The sequence below is a fragment of the Gracilinanus agilis genome, chromosome 1 (assembly GCF_016433145.1).
Source record: "Gracilinanus agilis isolate LMUSP501 chromosome 1, AgileGrace, whole genome shotgun sequence".
Lineage (NCBI taxonomy): Eukaryota > Metazoa > Chordata > Mammalia > Didelphimorphia > Didelphidae > Gracilinanus > Gracilinanus agilis.
In genome coordinates this window covers 717,537,487-717,559,296 of record NC_058130.1, presented here as the reverse complement: position 1 = coordinate 717,559,296, position 21,810 = coordinate 717,537,487, and the positions used below count along the sequence as shown (strand labels likewise).

Sequence of the window (21,810 nt, the reverse complement as noted above, 5' to 3'; positions counted from 1 at the left end):
CCCCTGACGGGGGGGGGGGGGGGGGGGAGGAAAGGGTGGGGGGCAGATGTTTCTGACCTTCCTGCCCAGTGCTGATCCCAGATCCTAGCCGCCATTCCCAATTCCGACTCCCCATTCCCTTGGATGCCAGAAGCCTGACCCCTGCCTGAACTCCAGCTGCTGCCACTGGTCCCAGCTGCCGCTTGAAACATGGAAAGTATAACCCCACTTCCTTTGCATTGTGAACAGTCCTTACTTAGCTGCTCTGAATGTGTTTCCTGGAAGACATTAATAATGACTTTTAACCTGAAGGGAGCTTCTACTCCCATGAGCCCCTCCACGTGTTTTTTTCAAACCTGATCTAGCCGCTTGTCTACTCTTCCCACCCCCACCCCCAGCCTGCTCCTTGTGAATTTCCAACCTGTGGCTTCTCTAGCCCCTACCCAAGTTGGCTTCCACATGGGCCCTAGCTTTTACTCTTCAAACAGGAAGCAGAATGGCAAGCATGGGCCACATCGCCTATTTCAAACCATTCCTTTCAATTATCCTGCCTGAGACTTGGGAGAGATTCACCCCCTACACATGCTGGCTCAACTTCTGAACTATGCCCCTTATGGGAGTCATCCACACTGCTCAGTGCAGGGCTCAGATAAAGGGAACTTAAATGGAACTTTTAAAAGTCTGGAGGTAAAATTAGTAAGCCTCCTCAGACTCCATGGTTTTTTGAAAGTCTCTTTATCTTATCGTATTTTGCTGATTTATTATATTATTATTTAATTTTGCTGTTTTAAGTTAATATATTAATCTGATCAATATATTTCTGTTACACTGAATCATTTAAAAATTTTTTTTTAATTTAAACTCTTACCTTCCATCTTGGAGTCAATACTGTGTATTGGCTCCAAGGCAGGGGAGTGGTAAGGGTAGGCAATGGGGGTCAAGTGACTTGCCCAGGGTCACACAGCTGGGAAGTGTCTGAGGCCAGATTTAAACCTAGGACCTCCCGTCTCTAGGCCTGGTTCTTAATCCACTGAGCTACCCAGCTGCCCTCACATTGAATCATTTTAAGCTAAGTTTTTGGCTGATAGATAAATTCTGTTTGTGATTTTACTGTAACTCCTTAATAGTGAACAAGTTTATTCTAATCGATAAAAAAAGTTTTTTTCACTACACTGCTTGTAATTGTAGCTTTTATCATTGTATTTCCTGATTTATTTAAGTTTAAAAAAATTTTTTTAAGTTTATCTGTATTAATCTAATTCTGTTATATGATTCTTTATCTGTTATATGATTTTACAGAACAACATATCATTGTAAAAAGACCATGAACATCTTAAACACATTTTTTTAAGTTGTAAAAGCCCGTAAGTCCAAAGTATACTGAATTTGTCATCTCAACTATAGGTACACATATTGCCTTAACAATTTTTATTCTATCTAGACAATTGTATACAACCTTAAAGACTATGATGCCTTGAGAATTTAAATTGCAATTTTATAAGAGGTCTTTAAAACTGACTTTAGGATTTTATAGTAACTTCTGAATGGATATATATAATAAAGAAAGTTGTCTTAAAAAGGTAGAGAAAACAAATGGAAGTTTCCTGCCCAAACTTTTTATATATTACACAGGAAGCCAAAAGAGCTCCTATATGCTTTTTTAACTCTTTATTTGAATTTTAATTTACTTTCTCATCAGAAGGATCTAGAATTCCTGGTGACATTTTAGACCCAAGAAATTTTCCTAGGCTCTGCCCCACAATTGGGATGGAGACAGTAATAGATTTTGTTAAAAATATCTCAGCCAAGTTTGAACGATTTACTATACCTATTGAATTGTGACAAGTATACATTTTCAAACATCATAGCAAGTGGATATAATAATGGGTTTGTTTACTATTGTCTTTAAATGTGTTATTGGAAATTTTGATACTTTACTTGAATTGCATTATGAATCTGCTATTTTGTAAAAGTCATTTGCACTCAGAGGAGTTCATGGAAAAGCTTAACAGGAAATGGATCTCATTTTTGGGTGAAAAATCTTTCACTAATTCTCAGCTATATATATTTTGATTTTTAAAACATTCTTTTATTATTTTTTCCCTTCTACGTGCAATAAAGTATTTCAGGTTTTTTTCTCTCTCATTTTTATACTTGAAAACATTGTATTTTCCCTGAATTTTTAATTTTCTTATTGCTTTTCTTTTTACTTTTTTAATAGAATAACTGACTCTTTTTCCTTTTTTCTCATTTTTCTACTTAAAGTACATATAATCAATATTAATCCCCTTTGATTTTATAGTAATAAAAGTTTAATATAAATATATATTTGCTATAATATTAATGCATACCCAAAAGCCTTAGACTATGGTAACCTGCCAATTATTGGTAAATATTATGGGACTGTGATTAATGATTCTGTCTGATTCCAGGAGAAGGGAACAAAAGAGCCACAAGGTCAAGGAAACCATGCAGTCCAAATGGGATTGGTGAGAAACTGCACACTGCCTAGGAGAACAAGGTAAAAAAAGACCATATCAATCCAGGTAGGATTGAGGAACTTCTATGCCAATACTGAAGGACTTGAACTTAGTGTTTGGGGTTCAGGGTTGTGGCTTTTCTGATATATGTTAGAGGCCAGATTTCCCTGAGTTTCATCCTGGTCAAGTACTAAAGGTTGGCCATCATCCTGGCTCACCCTATCCCTGAGAAGTGCAGGCAAATCAAACCAGGGAAAGACACTTCCCTTGCACACAAATTTGGTCCTTTTATTTCTCTTATAAGTGTGGCAACTTCCTGTAGTCCTGGCTATTGAATTGGGTAATTGCACAATTGCTTAAATCACTTTAATTGGGCCTTGATTCAAGGACCTACGTTGAGTTTATTTTTCCTTACATTTTTGCACATAAGACTTTGACATTTACATATCATTCACAATTTATTTTTTCTATTTTATTTGGATTTTTTTATCCTTATTTCTTTTGCCAATTGACTTATATAACCCCATAACTTAGCCATATATCTTTAGCTGATCTGGGTGTTGGCCTTAACCCTCTTCAGGGGTGTGTGTATATTTTATAATCAGAATGTCTATATTATAATCTATAATGTAAAATTTAAATTCTTTTAAGAGTAATTTTAGGAAGGAATGTGTTATTCTCCTCAGAAGGGAATGTATGTTTTATAATCTATAATGTAAAGTTTAAATTCTTTTGAGAGTAATTTCAAAATAAGAAATTTGTCATCTCCCCAGAATCCAGACAACGAACCTGTTTGGAGAAGGCACCATGAAGATGCCTACAGGAACCTACACTGCATCAAGAAGATCCAGAATGAACTTTGGGATGCAGTTGATTGAACTATGGGAAGTTGAATGCATTTATTTTGAATGTATACTCTTATGCCAAAGGAGACTGCCCCGACTGGCTTTTTGTCAATGTGCCTAGCAATTATTGGATCATTGTTTTTGTCTTCTTTTCTTTTTATCCCCAAATTTCTATCATTTAAAAGTCGGCTATGTTTACAAGATCCACCGGGAAGATCAGTCTTTCCTCTGGATCTCGGGGGGGAATAGGATATTGGAAATTTGGGAGTCTTGAACTAATTTTGAGGTCCCTGATCTAAACTTTCTGTGGAGATTTAGGGCTCTTTCAAACTATATTTCCCATGATTCCTCTTGCATAATCACGTAAACAGGAAGTGTAATAGTGTAGAGAGACGAATAAAAAGGAAGTGCCTGGAAGGGCATGCTCTCTTTTGAGGCTGAAGCAGGATGGTGGTGGAGGTATGGTGGGTCCTTCAAACTAACTCTTAATATGGCACATGGCTTCATTTTTCTAATGGCTATTAATAAACCTTTAAAAACCATAATGTTTTTAAATCTATCCTTTTATATCCATTTTATTTCTTATACCACATAGGCAGTCCTATAACTTTTCCAGCTATCAAAGTTAAGATTATGAATATGCCCAATGATATGTGCTCTTTTAAGCAATTAGTCCTCACAAATGGAGAGGCAAAATAAGTTTAATTATAACAAATTAGGAACCACTCAAAATCAAAAGTTATCAATTCATCAATGATGAATTTCTTTAATTATTATTGTATTTAGCATTAACTAAGAAGTATATAAGATTTTACTTTAGGAAAAGCACATATGAAGAGTATAATATTATTTAAAATCACTTAAAGCTTTTACTACATGTTTACTCAATAAATATTTGTTGATATATATAACAGAGGGAAAAGTCTTATACAGTTTGGCCAGTCCCTTTCCTCTATATTTAAAATTACACTTCCTATGTGTTTCCTAGGCCTAAGAGGAACTAGATAGACAGCCAAGCCAAAAAATGTATAGCTGTAGGAATAATGCCTTAGTTCACCACTTCCCCTGCAACATTGTAGAGGCCAATCTAGTTCATTCTAAAAGCCAGTAAACAGAGAAAGGTTTTTTCCTCAATAATAAGGAAGCTAGGAACAAAGCTTTGATGGTAACCATATCTTCTCTAGGATCTCTGAGATGGAGGCACTGCACCTTCCCAAGATTAAAGAGGAGAAATGAATTCACTATCTAATGGATTCTTCCAAGAATTTCCTTGAATCAGACAGGTAAAAACCACTTAGCTCCTGGTCGGAGAAATACCAATGACTTTCAATAAGTCAGCAGCAGAGGAGGAAAAAGAATTCAGTTCCTTAGATTCCTATTCAAAATCTTCCCAGAAGATGGTATTTTTTATTAGAGAGTATTTATAAATAAAATATCAACTAAAATTAATTTCTCACTAAATCTGTGAAACTGTGGTAATAAAGGTTAACTGAATTTAGTTAAATCAAGGATTACTCATGAAATCTATCCAATACCCCTTAGTCTGAAAGTGTAGGAGACCTACAAATGTTCCTTCAATCTGCACTTCAAAAAAGAAGTGGACAACAGTGCAAAGAAAGCTATATGAAGCAATGCTTCAATTATAATTAACTGAATTAAGACGAAGTTTAAAGAGACATACCTACATATGTTATCTTTGAGGTAAGTGGTTTCTTGGTCAGTACTGGCCTTCTTGGGTAGCTTGTGCTATTGTTGATGGCTACATTTGCTGCTTTAGCTGGTGTGACAGTTGTGGCAGTAGTAGTGACTTGGGGAACCAGCTTATTCACTATGTTGGTAGGAACAGAGTTCAATAATACTGGCTCTACTGAAGGGATAGGTTTCCCCAACTTCGTATGTAATTTAATGACCTGAAATAATACCATATAACAACTGTCAAAGAAAACCTGTTCAAGGCCACAAGACATAACTACTTCTAGTAAATCCCTCGGAAGGGCAGAACTTCTATAAGATCACACCTAGAAGCCACTCAAGCTGAAGTTTTAGTTTTCTTCCTGCTAAATCATAAGTTTCATGAGTGAAAGGAACATTTTCCAATAATTTTAACTGATATTTTATACAATGTCTTAATTTTTACAAAATGTTTTATATACATTTATAAGTGCTCACATAATTGCTATTGAATGAATGATAGGATGAATGCTACCATGATTAGCCTTCATCTTTTCTTTTACCAGATTTTTTTATATAGATCAGTGGTTCCCAAACGTTTTTGGCCTACTGCCCCCTTTCCAGAAAAAATATTACTTAGCCCCCTGGAAATTAATTTTTTAAATTTTAATAGCAATTAATAGGAAAGATAAATGCACCTGTGGCCATCACCGCTCCCCTGGATCGCTGCAGCACCCACTAGGGGGCAGTGGTGCCCACTTTGAGAATCATTTATTATAGGACATTTCCAAGGAGAAAATGCCTTTCATTAGTGCAAATTGGCATATGTTTTGCAACATATAGTCTTAGAGGGACACTTAGAGGTTAAGTAATTTGCTCAGGATCACATAACCAGTATTCATCAAAGGCAAGTATTGAACTCAGGTCTTCCTGACTTCAAGAGAGACTAGAAAATGAAAGATGAGGACCAATAGCTTAAAAGCAAATTATGGTGCTAAGTAAAGGTACAATTATTATACCTTTATGTTTTAGCAAAGGTTTTAGCAATTTAACAGAGAGTCATGTTTCCATTTTAATTTTTTTTGGAAGGAGAGGGGAAATCTGGCCCTATTATTCGCCTTTGTCTCACAGATATAGGCTGCTCATATAGGGGCTACATTTAGTTACTGATACTGTGGCTTACCCAAACAGCATATACACAATTCCTATCCACCTATTCACATTTGTGTATATGTCTGTCTGTGTGTGTATAGATGGAGGGCATCATAATGTACACCTACTCTCTTAAATACTCTTCTTAAAGATAACATATATTACAATAACTCTCAAATTTCATGTGTGATTCCAATTAGTACAACAAAGAAGGGCACACCCAAATTCTTAACTTTCTATTCAAAGAAAACATTATAATCAGACTCAAATGTCACATGTCATTCCAATTAATTGAACAATTTAATTTCATTTATTTCATTTAATTTACTCTCTAATCAGGGGATTAAAAAAAAAGTAACCAAAGAATCAAAGTGATATTATGCCTCCTTAAGCTTAAGGCTTTTCCTAGGTTACATAAAGGGCAGAGTTCTTGGTGTAAAAGAAATTCAAGGGGTCAATGGGGTTTATGAATATAGGAAGACAACTATAAACAGGAGAAAAAGAGCACAATAAAGCAACCCATACCTTCTGATGTTTGGATCCCCGGATATGTGCTGCATATGCGTCTGCTCCTGTGCAAGACACATCACAGAGCTCACAATGCAGCTGTGTTTGAACCCCACGAAGGCCAATGTTTGACTGGTTACCCAGCTTCTGAGCTGCCTCTTTCTTTTTGTGCTTCTGTCCTTCTAAATGTTCCCGGTAGGTCTGTAATCAAAGAGCAAAAACAAAGCTTAATAAGCAAGGCTTGCACAGACATCAGCTAAGCACTGCCTCTTCAGCACAATTTACTGAGCATTCATTCATTATTAGCTTGGTACTCCTAACATCTAGGAACTGGAAACTAAAAGCTTATTGTTGTGATTGTGTCATTCATTGTGAGATATCTATAAACATAAGTATGACTTTGACTTTAGGAATTAAAAGAATTTGATTTTATAGCTCTCTCTCTCATATATATCTGTCCATCCATTCATTTATTTATCATTTTGCCTGGTGATACTGAGTCTGTCAGCTGTGGTCAATAAAGCTATATAGATACAAGGAATCTTACAAAGGTTCAAGAAGTGTTCTCATGTCAGGATTCTTAATGGCATGTGTATGAGATAAGATAATCACTAATGCAAAACAAGTTACCTGACCAATTGTCTGTGGTTACAGTCAACTGATAAACATTTACTAAACAATTACCATTTGCCAGGCACTATGCTAAGCACTGGTAACACAAAAAGACAAAAGGCAGTCTCTGCCCTCAAGGAGTTCACAATCTCTCAGTGGAAACAATAGTAAACATATTTGTTACAAGGAATTATGTAAAAGATAAATAGGAAACAATTAACAGAGAGGCACAACAATTAAGAGGAATTGGGAAAAGTTTCTTTTTGAAAGTAGGATATTAGGTGGGAAAAGTAAGGAAACCAAGATGAGGAGGGAGAACATTCCAGGCATGAGGGAGAATCCAAGAAAATACCTGGAGTGGAGAAATACAGTGTCTTATTTAGGAAAGAAACAGCCAGGAAGCCCATGTCAATGGATCATAAAGTGTAAGAAGACCAAAAAGGTGAAGAGGGAAGCAAATTACAAAGAGCCTTGAATACCACTGATACTGGAATAGGGAGCCATTGGAGTTTAATGAATAGGGAAATTAAATTGCTGGAGCTGAGCTTTAGGAAAAATCACTTTGCAAATGAATGGAGGATGGACTCCAGAAGAGAATTGTGGCAGGTAGCCCAAACCAAAGAGATTAGGGCCTTTACTAGGTTGGTTGCAAAGAAGAGAAGAAAGTATATCCAAGAGATATTTCAAAAGAGAAATTGACTAGCCTTGGCAACAGATTGGATATTGGGGGGTGGGGGGGGGTTGAAAGTGTGAGGAGTTGAATCTGACATCTAAACTTGAGAGCCCAGCATTATGACTGGTCCAAATCCACTCCCAAAATTATAATGTTTAGTCCCTGAAAATAAGCCATTTATATGGACATGTGCAGCTCTCTTCTTCAGATGTCCGTTATCTGAAATGTGTACTATCATGTAGCTTTTGGTTTGTTATATGAAGTTGAGAGTGCAAAAGGTAAGGGTGCTGTTCTTGTACTGACCTATCTGACTATACAAATTACTGGACAAAGAGTGACAAGAGACAATGTAATTGAGGCATAAACAAAATAAACTTTTCATTCATTAGCACATTTTGAGGAACTGAGAGATGTGAATTGCCTCAAAAGGCAGAAAGATTTCTCCATCACTGGAGGTCTTCGAGCATAGGATGGATGACCACTTGTTAGGGATGTTACAGTGGAGATTCCTGCTTAAATAGGAGTTGTAACTAGATGACTTTGACAATCTTCCTGTTCCAAGATTCTATTCTATATTATAGAGTCTTTGAATTCTCCATCTTTTCATGAGAGGAATCTACCTTTAAAATTGTCTGGGATGTGGACTTAACAAAAGCAGAAGATGCAGGGAATATTGATGTTCAGGTTCCTGGACACATAAAGGAAAATGGGGCAGGTTTTCTGATGATCAATCAGGTCAAGACTTACAATTGATCAGTGATTCCTGAGTGACCAGCTGTAGACTCCCCTCTCATATAGACCCTCCTCTCATATATTTCATTACTGATTTATTCTTATTTATAAGTATTGGGATTTCAGTGATTTATAAGCACCAATAGCAATTCATGCTTCAAAGATTCAAAAATCCCTGATTACACTAAAGCAAAGTGCAAACCCTCCATATCTCAGAATATAGTTTTGTGAGTTGTAAATGGCCTAAAAACTAGTCACTTAGTAGGGGACTCTCAGGCAATGGATCCTTCTTTGTGCTTAACAACAATAATAATAGCTAACATTTTTATAGCACTTGCTATATGCCAGGCACTGTGCTACAAGCTTTGCAATTATTATCTCATTTGATTCTCACTACCTCCCTGGGAGGTAAGTGCTAATATTATTCCTCTTTTACAAATGAAGACACTGAGGTAAAGATCTGCAAGACCTTGTGTAACCCACACAGAGCTTGTGTACATCCACAAAACACAGAACATATTGGCAACTTCAGTGAAGGACAATACTAAAAAACAGTAAAAATTCTGGATATGAAAAAAATGGACTGTTATAGAGGATCTAAATTAAAAGAAATGAGGAAGCAATTACAATATGACCAAATCTACTAAACTGTCACCATTAAAACACAAAGAACTAAGTCAGTATCAAGTAGCTTCTAAAGTTGACTTGGTTAGTATTTTCAGCAGCAGATAAGACTATACCAATATTTACTCATCAATCATTCCTCTCATATTATTATTATAATAATATCGTTTTAAGGAAGGAAAAAAATAAGCATTTATTGTATACTAATTATGTGCTATTCACTGTGCTAATAAGCACTTTACAAATATTATCTCATTTATCTTCACAATTACCCTGGGAAGTAGTTACTATTATTTATTATCCTCATTTTACAGTTGATGAAACTGAGAAAGTTTAAGTGACTGGCCCAGGGTCACACAACTAGTAAGTATCTGAAATCAAATGTAAAACTGGATCTTCCTGACTCTAGGCCCAGCTCTCTATCCACTATACCACCTAACCATCTTGAAAAACAAAAAGAAACAATTCTAATGCACTCCAAGTGGTATTCTTGGTTTGTAGGTAAGCTTGTTCTGTGAACTTATTTCACTTGGATCATAGAAACTGCTTATAGAAGGCAATGATTTTTATCTTCTCCCCTAACACCAAAAGGTAGCACAATGTAGTAGAGAAATGGACTTGTAGTCAAAGGTGCTGATTTCTGTCCTGGGTCCTGAATGTTTAATTTATATGACTATGAGTAAATCCCCTCATCTTTCTGGGCCTCATCTGTAAACTGATATTTATATTACCTGTCTTCAAAGAACTGTTGTGAGAAAAGCACTCTACATGGGCTATTATTATTAACAATTGCAAATAAATGTTTTGTCCTCTTGTTTTAGAAGCTCAACTGTATCAACCTGCTAAGAACCAAATGTAGTAAATAGCATTTAGGTTCTGTTAAGGAGAAAGGGAGTACAACAAGCCTTCAAGAACAAATGTGTAAGAATTCCTTATCTTATTCTTTTCTGCATACTTGATAACACTTTGCATATAGTAGAGATATTTAATAAGTATTTGGTAAAAGGTTTGTAGGCCATTATATACAAGAATCTGTTTAAAGAAATGAGGACACTTCGCTTAGAGACTAAAGTCTGGAGTAGAGAAGATTAAAAGTATTTTCAAATATCTGATAGGTTATCATGTGGAAATGGGAGTAGGTTTCTTTTGCTTGGTTCCAAAGAGCACAGCTAAGTGGAAGCTACTAAAAGACAAATTTTGGCTTAAAAAAACTTCATAAAACTTAAGAGTAGAAAGGGTTGCCTTGATTAGTCATTTCCTGTTACCTGGAAGAACTGAAGCAGAGAATGGATGATCACTTGGGAAAATTATAGTGGAGATATCTGCTCAGACAGGGGCTAGATGGGATGACTACTGAAACGCTTTCAACTCTAAGACTTTATGAAAGAATAAATGAATGAATGAATATGTAGCAGGGAGAATTTCTGCTGACCTGGGGACCAGCACAGCTGATCTTGCAGATGTCACAGTAGTATAGCTGGGGCTGTTTGAGGGGACCTTTGGGTTTCAGCTGCTTGTTCTGAAAAGGTGGTTTCTTGGGGAAGCTACTGACAGAGCTGGTACTTATGCCACACCCCATGTTGGCCCACAGAGATGGCCCTGTGGGCTTTGGAAGGGGAGGAAGCTGCAGAGGCTGTGGTAGAGGCTGTGGATGCTGCTGCTGGGGTGTAATGGGTTGAGGCTGAGGTGGGGGCTGAAGCGGTGGCTGGAGCTGCTGCGGTGCTGGATAGTACGTGTCGGCTGCTGAATACACTGAAGCATCATAAGTGGAATAATTGGATCCTGGGAGGCAGGAGAAAAAAAGACAGCAATTTTCATGAAGTTCATCTTTGATGCAAACTGAGTCTCAGCTCATAATAATGTCTCCATCCATGTGACTTTCCTTACCAGTATAGGATGCTGAAGTGGAATTGTATGAGGAAGAGGAGGTATATGAAGGAATAGAGGAAGCAGGTACATTTGGCTGAACAGTTGTCACTGCTGGGTAAGCATTATAGCTTGAAGATGTGGTACTCACTGTCTGAACTGGCTTAATTGTGGTCACTTGTCTTTGGGGCTGATTTTGACTGTAACCACTGGTAGGCTGACTGTAGCCTCCTTTAGTACCTAGGAAACAAACAAATGCCTTTGCAATGTTGTGCCCAGTCACTATTAGGCTTCTAGTACAATGGATCATTCATAGCTTAAAGGTTCAAGCAAAAAGTCCTTTTACTAAAAACATTGCAATCCTCCTATTGAAAAGTTCCTTTAGGAAGTTTAAAAGTGATGCAAAGGATAAAACAACAACAACAAAAAAAAATAACACCACTGCCAAGAAGGTTAAAAAGCAGTGAGCAAGGAGGTTATTTGGGGTCTCAGGAGTTCTTAAGCAAAGTCCTAAAGGCTCCTTTTATACTTCTTTTGCCCAATGGGCCCTGGCCCAGCTCAATGCACCTGGAGAAAAGTCGCTCTCTTTGGCCTTTATTTTTCTTATCTATAAAAAGAAGGGGTCAAACAAAAATATCTCCAAGCTCTCTTTCCAGCACCAAACCTTATCATTCTTTCAGTGCTAATAATCTATAATTCTGTTATTATAACTCATTTTCATGGAAAGGACACAAAGTCTATGTCAGTGAACATTAAATGGTGAGAGGTCCTACCAAGCTAGAAAGATTTTGAGTGCAGGCTTACTTGTCTTTGGGGCTGAATTGGATTGTAACCTCTGCTTACTAATCAAAGCTTCCTTTAGTAGATAGGTAATAAAAGCCTCTGAAATGAAGGGTTTGAACTGAATGAAGTTTTAGGTCCTTTCCAGCTCTAAGACTGTGGACCTATTATGAAACTGAATCAAACAATAAACATTCATTAACCACCTGCTATGTATCAGGCACTGTGCTAAGCAACAGAGATACAAAAACAGACTAAAAGCACTCCCTGCCCTCTACACTCTAATGAGATAGGCAACATGCAAACAAATTCATAAAAGCAAGCCATAAACATGATAAATAGTAAGTAATTAACATTGAGAAGACAATGGAATTAAGAGAAATTGGGAATGGGGGGCAGCTGGGTGGCTCAGTGGATTGAGAGCCAGGCCTAGAGATGGGAGGTCCTGGGTTCAAATCTGGCCTCAGACAATTCCCAGCTGTGTGACCCTGGGCAAGTCACTTAACTTCCCATTACCACTAGCCCTTACCACTCTTCTGCCTTGGAACCAATACATAGTATTGATTCTAAAATGGAAGGTAAGGATTAAAAAAAAAAAAAAAGAGGAGTTGGGGAAGGCTGCCAGTAGAAGGTAGAATTTTAAGTGGAACTCAGAAGAAGCCAAGGAGGTTCAGAGTCAGGTCAAGGAAGGCAAGCATTCCAAGCATAGGGGTGTCAGTTAGATAAAGTATCCAGGGTCAAGTGATGGAATGTCTTATTTATGAAACAGCCAGAAATCCAGTGTCACTAGATTGAAGAGTACATGTTGGGGAGTGGGGTGTAAAAACACTGGAAAGGTAGGAGACGCCTAGGTTATGAAGAGTTTTGAATGCCAGAGTATGTTGTATTTGTTCCTGGAGGCAAGAGGGAGTCGCTGAAATTTATTTTGGGGGGGGTTGAAAAATTTTAGGAAAATAATTTTAGTGGCTGAATGGAGAATGGAATGAAATAATTTGGGTGTGAAGCAAAGAGGACAAGCACCAAAGTGATAACATCAGTGTCAAAGAAGAGAGAGAGGATTTTCAAAAGATATTACAAAGGTGAAAACTACAGGACATCAGCTTGGATATGGAGGGAGAGAGAATGAGAAGTCCAGGATGACTCCTAGGTTATGAACCCGAGGGACTGGAACAATGGTATTGCCCTGAATAGCAACAGGGGAAGATCAGAAGAGAATGGGAAGGTGAGTTTCAGGAGAAAGAAATGAGTTTTGTTTTTGATGTATTGATTTTAAGATGTCTACTGGATATCCAGTTTGAGACATCTGAAAAGTAGATGCAGATTCGATATTGGAGATCAGCTAAGATTTGGGGGGAGGGAAGGAAGATTTAAGAATCATCAGCATAGAGATAGTAATTCAAATTATGGGAGCTGAAGAGATAGCCAATAAAGTAGTATAGAGGAAGAAGAGAAGAGGGCCCAGGAGAGAACCTTGAGGGACACCTGTTGTTAAAGGACATGACTTAGATGAGGATCCACACTAAAGGTGACAGAGGAGTGGTCAGATAAGTAGGAGGAGAACCAGGAGAGAATGGGTGTCATGAAAACCTAGATAGGAGAGTATCAAGGAAGAGAGGATTGAGAAAAAGCCACTGGATTTGGCAACTAAGGGTTACCAGAAACTTGAAAGAGAGCAGTTTTTAATGGAATGAAGAATTCAGAAGCTAGATTATAAGGAGTTAAGATGATAGTACGAGAAAGAAAATGGAGGCACGTATTGTAGATGGCTTTTATAAGGAATCTAGCTACAAGGGGCTGAAGAGATACAGGATTATAGTTAGCTGGGATGAAAGGATCAAGTGAGGGTTTTTTGAGGATAGATAATACATAGGCATGTTTGTAGGCAATAAGAAAGAAACCTATAGACAGGGAGAGATTGAAGATAAATCAAAGGGTAGGGATAACAAAGAGGGAAATTTGTTGAAGGAGGATTAAGGTCACTTTATCATGTGAGAGAAGAGTAAAGGAAGAGGTAGCAAAAGGCATCTGAGTGATAGGAGATGAGGAAGAATGGAGAAGGAGCTCATAGCAAATGGCCTCAATTTTTTCTGTAAAATATGAGACAAGACTCTCAGCTAAGGAGTAGGGGAACCAAGGGAGATTTGGGGAGGGATGAAAAGGTTTACTAAAGCTTCTGTGAAGAGTGTTGACAAGGAAGGCATAGAAAAATTGCCTAGCAGGAGTGAGGGCCCAGTTGAGGTTGTAAAACATAAATTTGTGTTAGAAAGTCAGAAGAATTGCATGATTTTATCTATCTTCTTTTAGTAACACATGAGTAGGAGTGAAGATGGCAAATGATAAATATAATCCAAGGCTGAGGCTTAGGTGGACATAATCAATAATATGATAAGAATGCTAAGAATTTAAGACAGGAGGACAATGTAGAGTTGAATTCATTCATCAACGGGTCAAGATGGGGAGAAAGGGAAAGAGTGGCTAGTGCTGGGGAAATGGCTTAGAGAGCATTGAGGAATCAAGGGATTAGAGGGCATGAGGCAGATTGGAGGTCATGATGCGGATGAAGAATAGTGTTTTGTAAGGGAAGGCAGAGAAAAAGGTGAAAAGTCACTAAAAGATGGGAGGATAAAGTAATTTCAGAATTCTTGAATATAGAAGGTAGTACATTTGTGGATGATGGCAAGAATAAGAAAATTTTATCACTTGATTCTGCATTGAGGCAACTTTCTTAATAAACCTAGTTGTCAATCTTTTATTTTATCTAAAATCTACTATGACTAGAAGCTTTGTTTGAGATATTAGGAAATACAATACTTGAAGTTCATATCATCAGTCTTCATGTGTACTTGTAATTTATTTTAAAAAGAAAAATGAATGCCTCCTTCTGCCACTACCCTTGCACTCAATGTGTTTTTATATATACAAAATGCTAGGTTCTAGCACCACCCACCTGATTGAAAGTAAGAGTCTGTGGCAGTGTGCTGAGCCTGGGTAGCAGTAGGCTGGTAATATGGTTTGTTCTCATAGTTGCTAGCAGGTGTGGATCGTCCATAACTGTAACTATCCTGCATAAGATATTTCAGAGAATAGACGCAAATGTCAATTGAAGATACAGTTTAATAATCACCAATTCAGACTAAATTTTATGTACATATACACATATGTGTGTATAAGATCAATTTTTGTAAAATAGATGGCATTTATTTATGTTGAATTTAATACTTCATATGGTGCTTTACATACATGAGCTCATTTGAGCCTCACAATGATCCTTTTAGATAATACAAGTATTATTATCATCACCCATTTACAAATGAGGAAACTAAGAAATTAATTAATTTGCCTAAGATGATATGCCTAGTTTAGTGGTGGATATAGGATTTGGAACAAAGTCTTTTGTTTCCAAGTCCAATGTTCTTTCCATTATAACATTCTACCTCTCATAGAGAGCATCATATACAAAATACTGTGGGAGAAGCAAAGAAGGTAAAAGAAAAACTAGAAGTGGGTATGGCAAGCTATGAAGTTCGGATCTGTCTCAGTCACTTAATAGCTGTGTAACCCTGGGGAAATCACTTAACTTCTCTCAGCCTCATCTATAAAATGAGGATAATAATGGTACTTACTTTGCAAAGTTATTGTGAGGATCAAATGAAATAATACATGTAGTCTGCAAACTTTAAAGCACTATATAAATGTTATTTATTAAGCTTGGGATATAACATGTACAAGTATGGTATTTAACAAATGACATTTTTAATATTACTTTTTATACAAATGCTCTTTTAAAAATACCAGAAAAAAAAACCTGTGTTTGAGAGGCATGTAGCTTGGCATTTTTTAATTATAATGTGAAAAGTACATTGCTACACATTAGATATACAAAATGACAAAACTTCTGCCTTCAAGAAACTCACATTCTACTGACAGCAATGAACACTTATTAAGCATCTATGTGCAGAAGACTGTGACAGATTTATTTTGAGATAAGTCAAGTCATGTATTAAAAGGAAAGCTTACTTCTTCTGCTAGACAGCAACACAGGAAACATAATTTTCAAATTTTGTCTCAGGTGCATGTATTTCTTATTTAAGTCTGGTCATAAGACTGGGTTCCTAACTTAAAGAGCCAGCAATCTGGTTGGAAAAACAAGTCACACTCAATTACCACATATGGTTATAGTTAAGGGCACAAGATTTTAAGGTAGAGCGAACTGGAGAATTCAATCACCCTGCCTGGCCTCCTCGTTATAAAGATGAAGAAACTGAGGTTCTCGGAGGTGAAGGCCATAAGGGTATCAAATTGTAGCTGCAGAGTCAGAATCTGAGCCACAAAATCAATGCTCTTAATATTATGCAAATATTCTCATTATAAATAAAAATCAATACACTCAGTTACAGGATTGTAAATCATAGAATGACAGAATCTCAGAGCTAGAATCTCAGAAAGGCAGTACTGTCTCTGATCTTGAATGAATCACTTAAACATTTCTGGGCCTCAACAAGGTTATCTGTCAAGAGAAGGGATGAAAGCTTTTACCACTAACATTCTAAATGTATAATAATCTATGAACCAACACTGAAACAAAAATTCCTTTTATGACAGCTCCAGGATCAGCGAATTTCCAAAGAAAATGAATCTTCACAGAAATATATTTTCAGAATCAACTCAAATATCAAATTAGAAAACAACACACTTTTTGAGGGGGTACTCAATTAAGCTTCGCTGACTACATAGGAGAATATAAATGTCCTTTAAATAACACTAAAGAAAAAATATTCATCCCGACTAAGGCTCTCTGGTTGGTCAGTCATATTATCCATGCATGGAAAAGCTTAGTGTGGCTAATAATAATTTGATAATAGGATTTGTAGAGTACCTATTATGCTCCAGGCACTGTGCCAAGCACTTTACAAATATCATCTCAATTGATCCTCACAACCCTGGGAGGTAGGGACCATTATTATTTCTATTTTACCGTGGAGGAAATTGAGACAAACAATAAGCAATTTGAAATGAATCTGAACTCAGGTCCTCCTGACTCCAGGTTCAGCACTTTATCTACTGTGCCATCTAGCTCCTTAGTTGATCATAAAGGAGCAGCTGCTTCCATGTTCTCCCCTTTGCTCAAGAACTGAATCTGCAGAATCTGTCCTGTAGTCTCTAATTTACACACATCTTCAGGAGTGATCAACACACTTCAGGGAAATCAAAAGCAACTCCACTTTTCAAATAAGTTAGACAGCTGGTTTATTTTGACCAGCAGTCTACAAACTATGTTCAAGGGAATCCTAAGATTCTATAAGATATCTCTATGACTTTCATTAAAAGAAGGCAATGAAAAGCAGGATTAATTTGCTATCTCCCTTACAATATTTGTTCCCTTACCAAAATAGAAGGAAAAGTACTAGGGTATCAAAATCACTGCAGAAGGTTTTATAATTTCCCAAACTTTGAGAACTAGCCTATTACTAATATCCTAATAACTAGAAGGATCCTTAATAATCATACTGTCTAACTCTCATTTTACAGACAAGAAAACAAAGGCTGAGTAGGGAAGTGATTTGTCCATAGTCTCAAGAAGTAGGATGCACAGGGGGCAGCTGGATGGCTCAGTGGATTGAGAGCCAGGCCTAGAGATGGGAGGTCCTAGATTCAAATCTGGCCTCAGACACTTCCTAGCTGTGTGGCCCTGGGCAAGTCAGTATTGACTCCAAGACAGAAAGTAAGGGTAAAAAAAAAAAAAAAAGTAGGTTGCACAGCCAAGTTCTGAACCTAATCCAAATCCAATGTTCATTCAAGCTGCCTCCACCTAAATTATCAACCACTATTTCTAGAGTTAGGCTCAAACTCATACTATCATTGAGTGAATCTGATCTCTGAGTTCCAAAAACTTATATGAAATGCAGGATGCTATGAAAATATAGTGATACAGTTCACAACTGAGTTCTTTTGTAAAAACATTAGGGGACAAACCTGATGCTATGTCAAGTTAGAATTATATATAGCAATGTTTTAGGGGACATGATCTGATCTAGTGAATGACACAGAAATCTGAATGTCTGACCTAAAATAGATGAGAGATAATATAATCTAAGTGCTTCACTTAACAGAAATTGATATTATGGCTCAGAGACATAGAGTGATTTGTCCAAGTTCACAAAGGAGCCTAAGTGCCAGGATTCTCACTGAAAATCCTCAGACTCTCCCGACAGACAGTTTTCTCCTAATCCACAAAATTGCCTAGAAGGAGCTTTGGGAACAGTACTTGATAATAGGATTTTGTCCTATACTTTTTTATATCTTTCATATCATCTAGCACAGTGCCTTGTACTTGGTTTGGGCTCAATAAATATTTTTGGTAAGACTGATAAATCCAATTAATATCTTGGTCTCAAAAGCTGAAAAAGTCACAAAAGCTTCCTCATCCTTCAAAGAAGAATATGTCAGTTACTTATGTGATATACCATATTGGTTCCAATACATACCACACTTGTGTTCTTAAAGTCATTCTCCCCTAAATAAGCTTTAATAGTGGCCAGAATAGAGTAAGGTAGGTATACCTCTGATACCTTGAACCCATAATAATAACTGCAAACAACTCCTCTAATCAACCTGTTTGACAAAAGGAAGTGAATGGTTAGACCCCAGAGGGAGAAACCCTCTACCTGGGATGAAGAAACTTTCTTGGATGGGTTCAGACCAGGCTCTGACACAGTTGTAAAAGGATCCATAGCTAATTTAAGACTTGATGATGAATACAAAGCACACTGTTGGACTATAAGCCCCTTGTGAGCAAATACTGTTTCATTCTTGTATTTCCAGTGACTAACACAAAGTAGGTACTTCATAAATGCTTGACAACTGATTGCAGGCTACTAGTGAACATACATACTACACCTCCATAGAACCGCCAAAAAACAAAAACAGGCAAAGAAAACAAGTCATTTAATGCTTATCAGAGGGGCTCAAACACCAATAGTCACCTCTAGGGGAAACTCATACTCCAGCCTTCTTTACCATTTGTATCTACCTCTCTCTGCCATTCCCCTCTATTCCTTCTCCTTCATTCTAGTCTTTAAACCTAGCCATTGACCCCACATAGACCTAGCTTGGTTTATTTCCTTGAGTCTAAGAAGTTGTCCACTTCTAGCATAAAATAAAAATTCCACAACTATACAGAGCATGAGGAAAGTGAAAAGAACTCTGGATTTGAGAGTCAAGAGGTTTCAATCCCATCTCTACTATTTACTATCTTTCTGTCATGTTATCAGGACATGAAACCTAGAATTTCCCCAGAGTACTATATTAGCCCAAATGTAAATCACGGTTTTCCTCTAGATTAGGATGGTCTAAATCTCAAGTTTGGTCTCTAAACATATTTTTACATTTCTGTTCATTTTTATTTTCACTGCTCTAACTTTGTGACAAAAAGTGATGCTAAGAATGAATACAAAGTGAAGTAATGAAAGAAATATTAAGCTGGAGAGCATGAGTTCCTGGTTGTAATATGCTGAAATCCACCTTTAACTTGCTAGAGGATGTGGAAGCATGTCATTTCACCTTTATTAACTATAATTTCCTCAACCAGGAAATAAAGATAGTTGGAATAGACCATCTCTGCAATGCTCTTTAGCAATAAACATCTCATATATCTGAATTTTTAAAATGTTAAATGTTTAAAGTAAATAAAAAATTTTCAATATAATTTTAAATGATTGTCTGACAAAATATTCCAGGTATCCCCATCTGTCTTTCCCTTTCAAAGAGACCTCATTATAGAGGGATGGTCTATACTGATGGCAGCAAGTATTCATATGAATATAGTAGGTTAGCTGTCAAAGAAAGCTATCAGAAGCCCTTTTGAGTCTAATACCTGGTAATTCGGTGTTGTGGTAGACTGCGAGGCTGGTTCCTGCTGACGAGTGCTGTAATTGTAGTCCTGACCTGAGTGTGCCTGGTATCCACCAAAACCCACTGAGGAGATTTGCCGGGGCGTCTGGGTTGTGGGGGCATATGATGGGGTCACAGCCTGGGGCACTCCAGGACTTGGCTGGACTGAATAATTTGTTGCAGTGCTTGAGTGAGAATAAGCAGTAGCAGGCTGAGTGCTAGAACCAAAGTAAACACAGAAGAATCCACCAGGTTAGTTTCAAGATTTAAATATGAATTCCAGTTCAATGTACAAAATCTATCCACATCACATTTTACATAATTTAAGTTCAAATCTTTTTATAGATTAATGCTTTTCTTAAAATCAAAGTACTCTTCTTTGCACAGCAAAGCTTTATTATTATTATTGGCTTTAATAATATAACCCTTTACCATTCTGAATGAGTGGTACCCTAAAGAAGAGCCCTTAGGTACTATATACAGGTATAATAATAGTATATACCTTTTTACAAAAGAGAAACTTGATATAACCTATTACTTATATAATGTGTTGAAGTGAATATGAGTAGTAAAAGACAAAAGCTAACAGAACATACTTACTCAAGAAGTTAATAGCATTATATGAGTACTAAAAATATAACTATAACAATGAAAATAGTGCTTTCATGGACTAAAATATTTAAGCCCATATATGAAAGTATGCAAAAGAATACTGGCAGACTAGTGTCTCTCATTAATCAATTCAACAACATCTATTAAGCACCTATGTACAAGGCACTAGCACTGGAGATCTGAAGACAGGTATGACACAGGACCTGCTCTAATGGAGGCATGGACAAGAACACAAAACTATGATATAATGGAGAGTGAGTTAAGTACAAAAGAGAAATTAAGTCAAAGTACTATAAGAAGTTTGAGGAGGGAGAAAAGTTTCACTTAGGAAGGATGTAGCATCTGTGATGCACCTAGAAGGATGGAGACTGGGGGAACAAAGGAAGATGGAGGACAATATAAGTACTGGCATAGAGAAGAAGGGATACAAATAAGGAACAAAGTTAAATTTGGCTGAAATATCAAATATGCTACAGAAAGTATGATTTAAGAATCAACAAGTAGGATGAAGTCAAGACTATGGAAAACCTTGAATCTAGTTAGGTCTTAATACTTTATTTGAGTCAACAGAGAGATACTGAGGAATTCTGATTAAAGGAATGATTACAATCATTTCAGTTCATTACATATAATATTCAGGCAATATGTGGAAGATGTGAAAGACTAGAGATAAGAAGACCACTTAGGTCATTTATAATAATATATGCCTAAAAAGTAACTAGAGCTTCTACTAGGATTGCTATTGTAGTAAATATAGAAAGGCACTAGATGGGAGAAATACTATAAGGCAAAAATGATAAGCCTTGGCAACTAACTGAACATGTGGAATAAGGAATTTTTTAAGGTGCTATTTTGTGATTCCCATCTAATTCTTAAATAAAGTCACAGTGCCTAGACAACACTATGCAATGAAAAAAACCAGCAGAACAAAATTATAAAAAAGGACAGGAAAATATAGCTTTTTTATGAATCATTCTATTTTTAGAGGCCCCCAAATTCCCTCATTCCTTCCCAGCAGTTTGTAGAAGTGCTGCTTTTGTGAGAGAAGTGAAAGCATCATAAAACATCATAGATAAGAGGTTGTTTTGCTTCACTAGATATTTCTCATTCACTATAGACTGATACACTGTGGTAAAATCGAATGTAATGGACTTCTGTACTAGCAGCAATGCAATGACCCAGGACAATTCTGAGGGATTTATGGAAAAGAACACTACCCACATTCAGAGGAAGAACTACAGGAGTGGAAACAGAAGAAAAACAACTGCTTGAACACATGGGTTGAGGCGGACATGATTGGGGATGTAGACTTGAAACTACCACACCAATGCAACTATCAACAATTTGGAAATAGGTCTTGATCAATGACACATGTTAAAACCAGTGG

General features: G+C 36.9%; 1 protein-coding gene across 1 annotated transcript in view; it reads right to left on the bottom strand.

Annotated features, from left to right (window-relative positions):
• Positions 1-21,810, bottom strand: part of ZFR2 (zinc finger RNA binding protein 2) — a 120,485-nt gene that overhangs the window by 65,813 nt on the left and 32,862 nt on the right. The window contains exons 2-7 of the mRNA XM_044671229.1: positions 19,795-20,029; positions 14,869-14,983; positions 11,163-11,381; positions 10,708-11,057; positions 6,653-6,835; positions 4,986-5,214 (exon numbers count right to left, since the gene is read on the bottom strand). Coding sequence (XP_044527164.1) covers positions 4,986-5,214; positions 6,653-6,835; positions 10,708-11,057; positions 11,163-11,381; positions 14,869-14,983; positions 19,795-20,029 — 1,331 coding nt within the window. The remainder of the gene's footprint in view (positions 1-4,985; positions 5,215-6,652; positions 6,836-10,707; positions 11,058-11,162; positions 11,382-14,868; positions 14,984-19,794; positions 20,030-21,810) is intronic.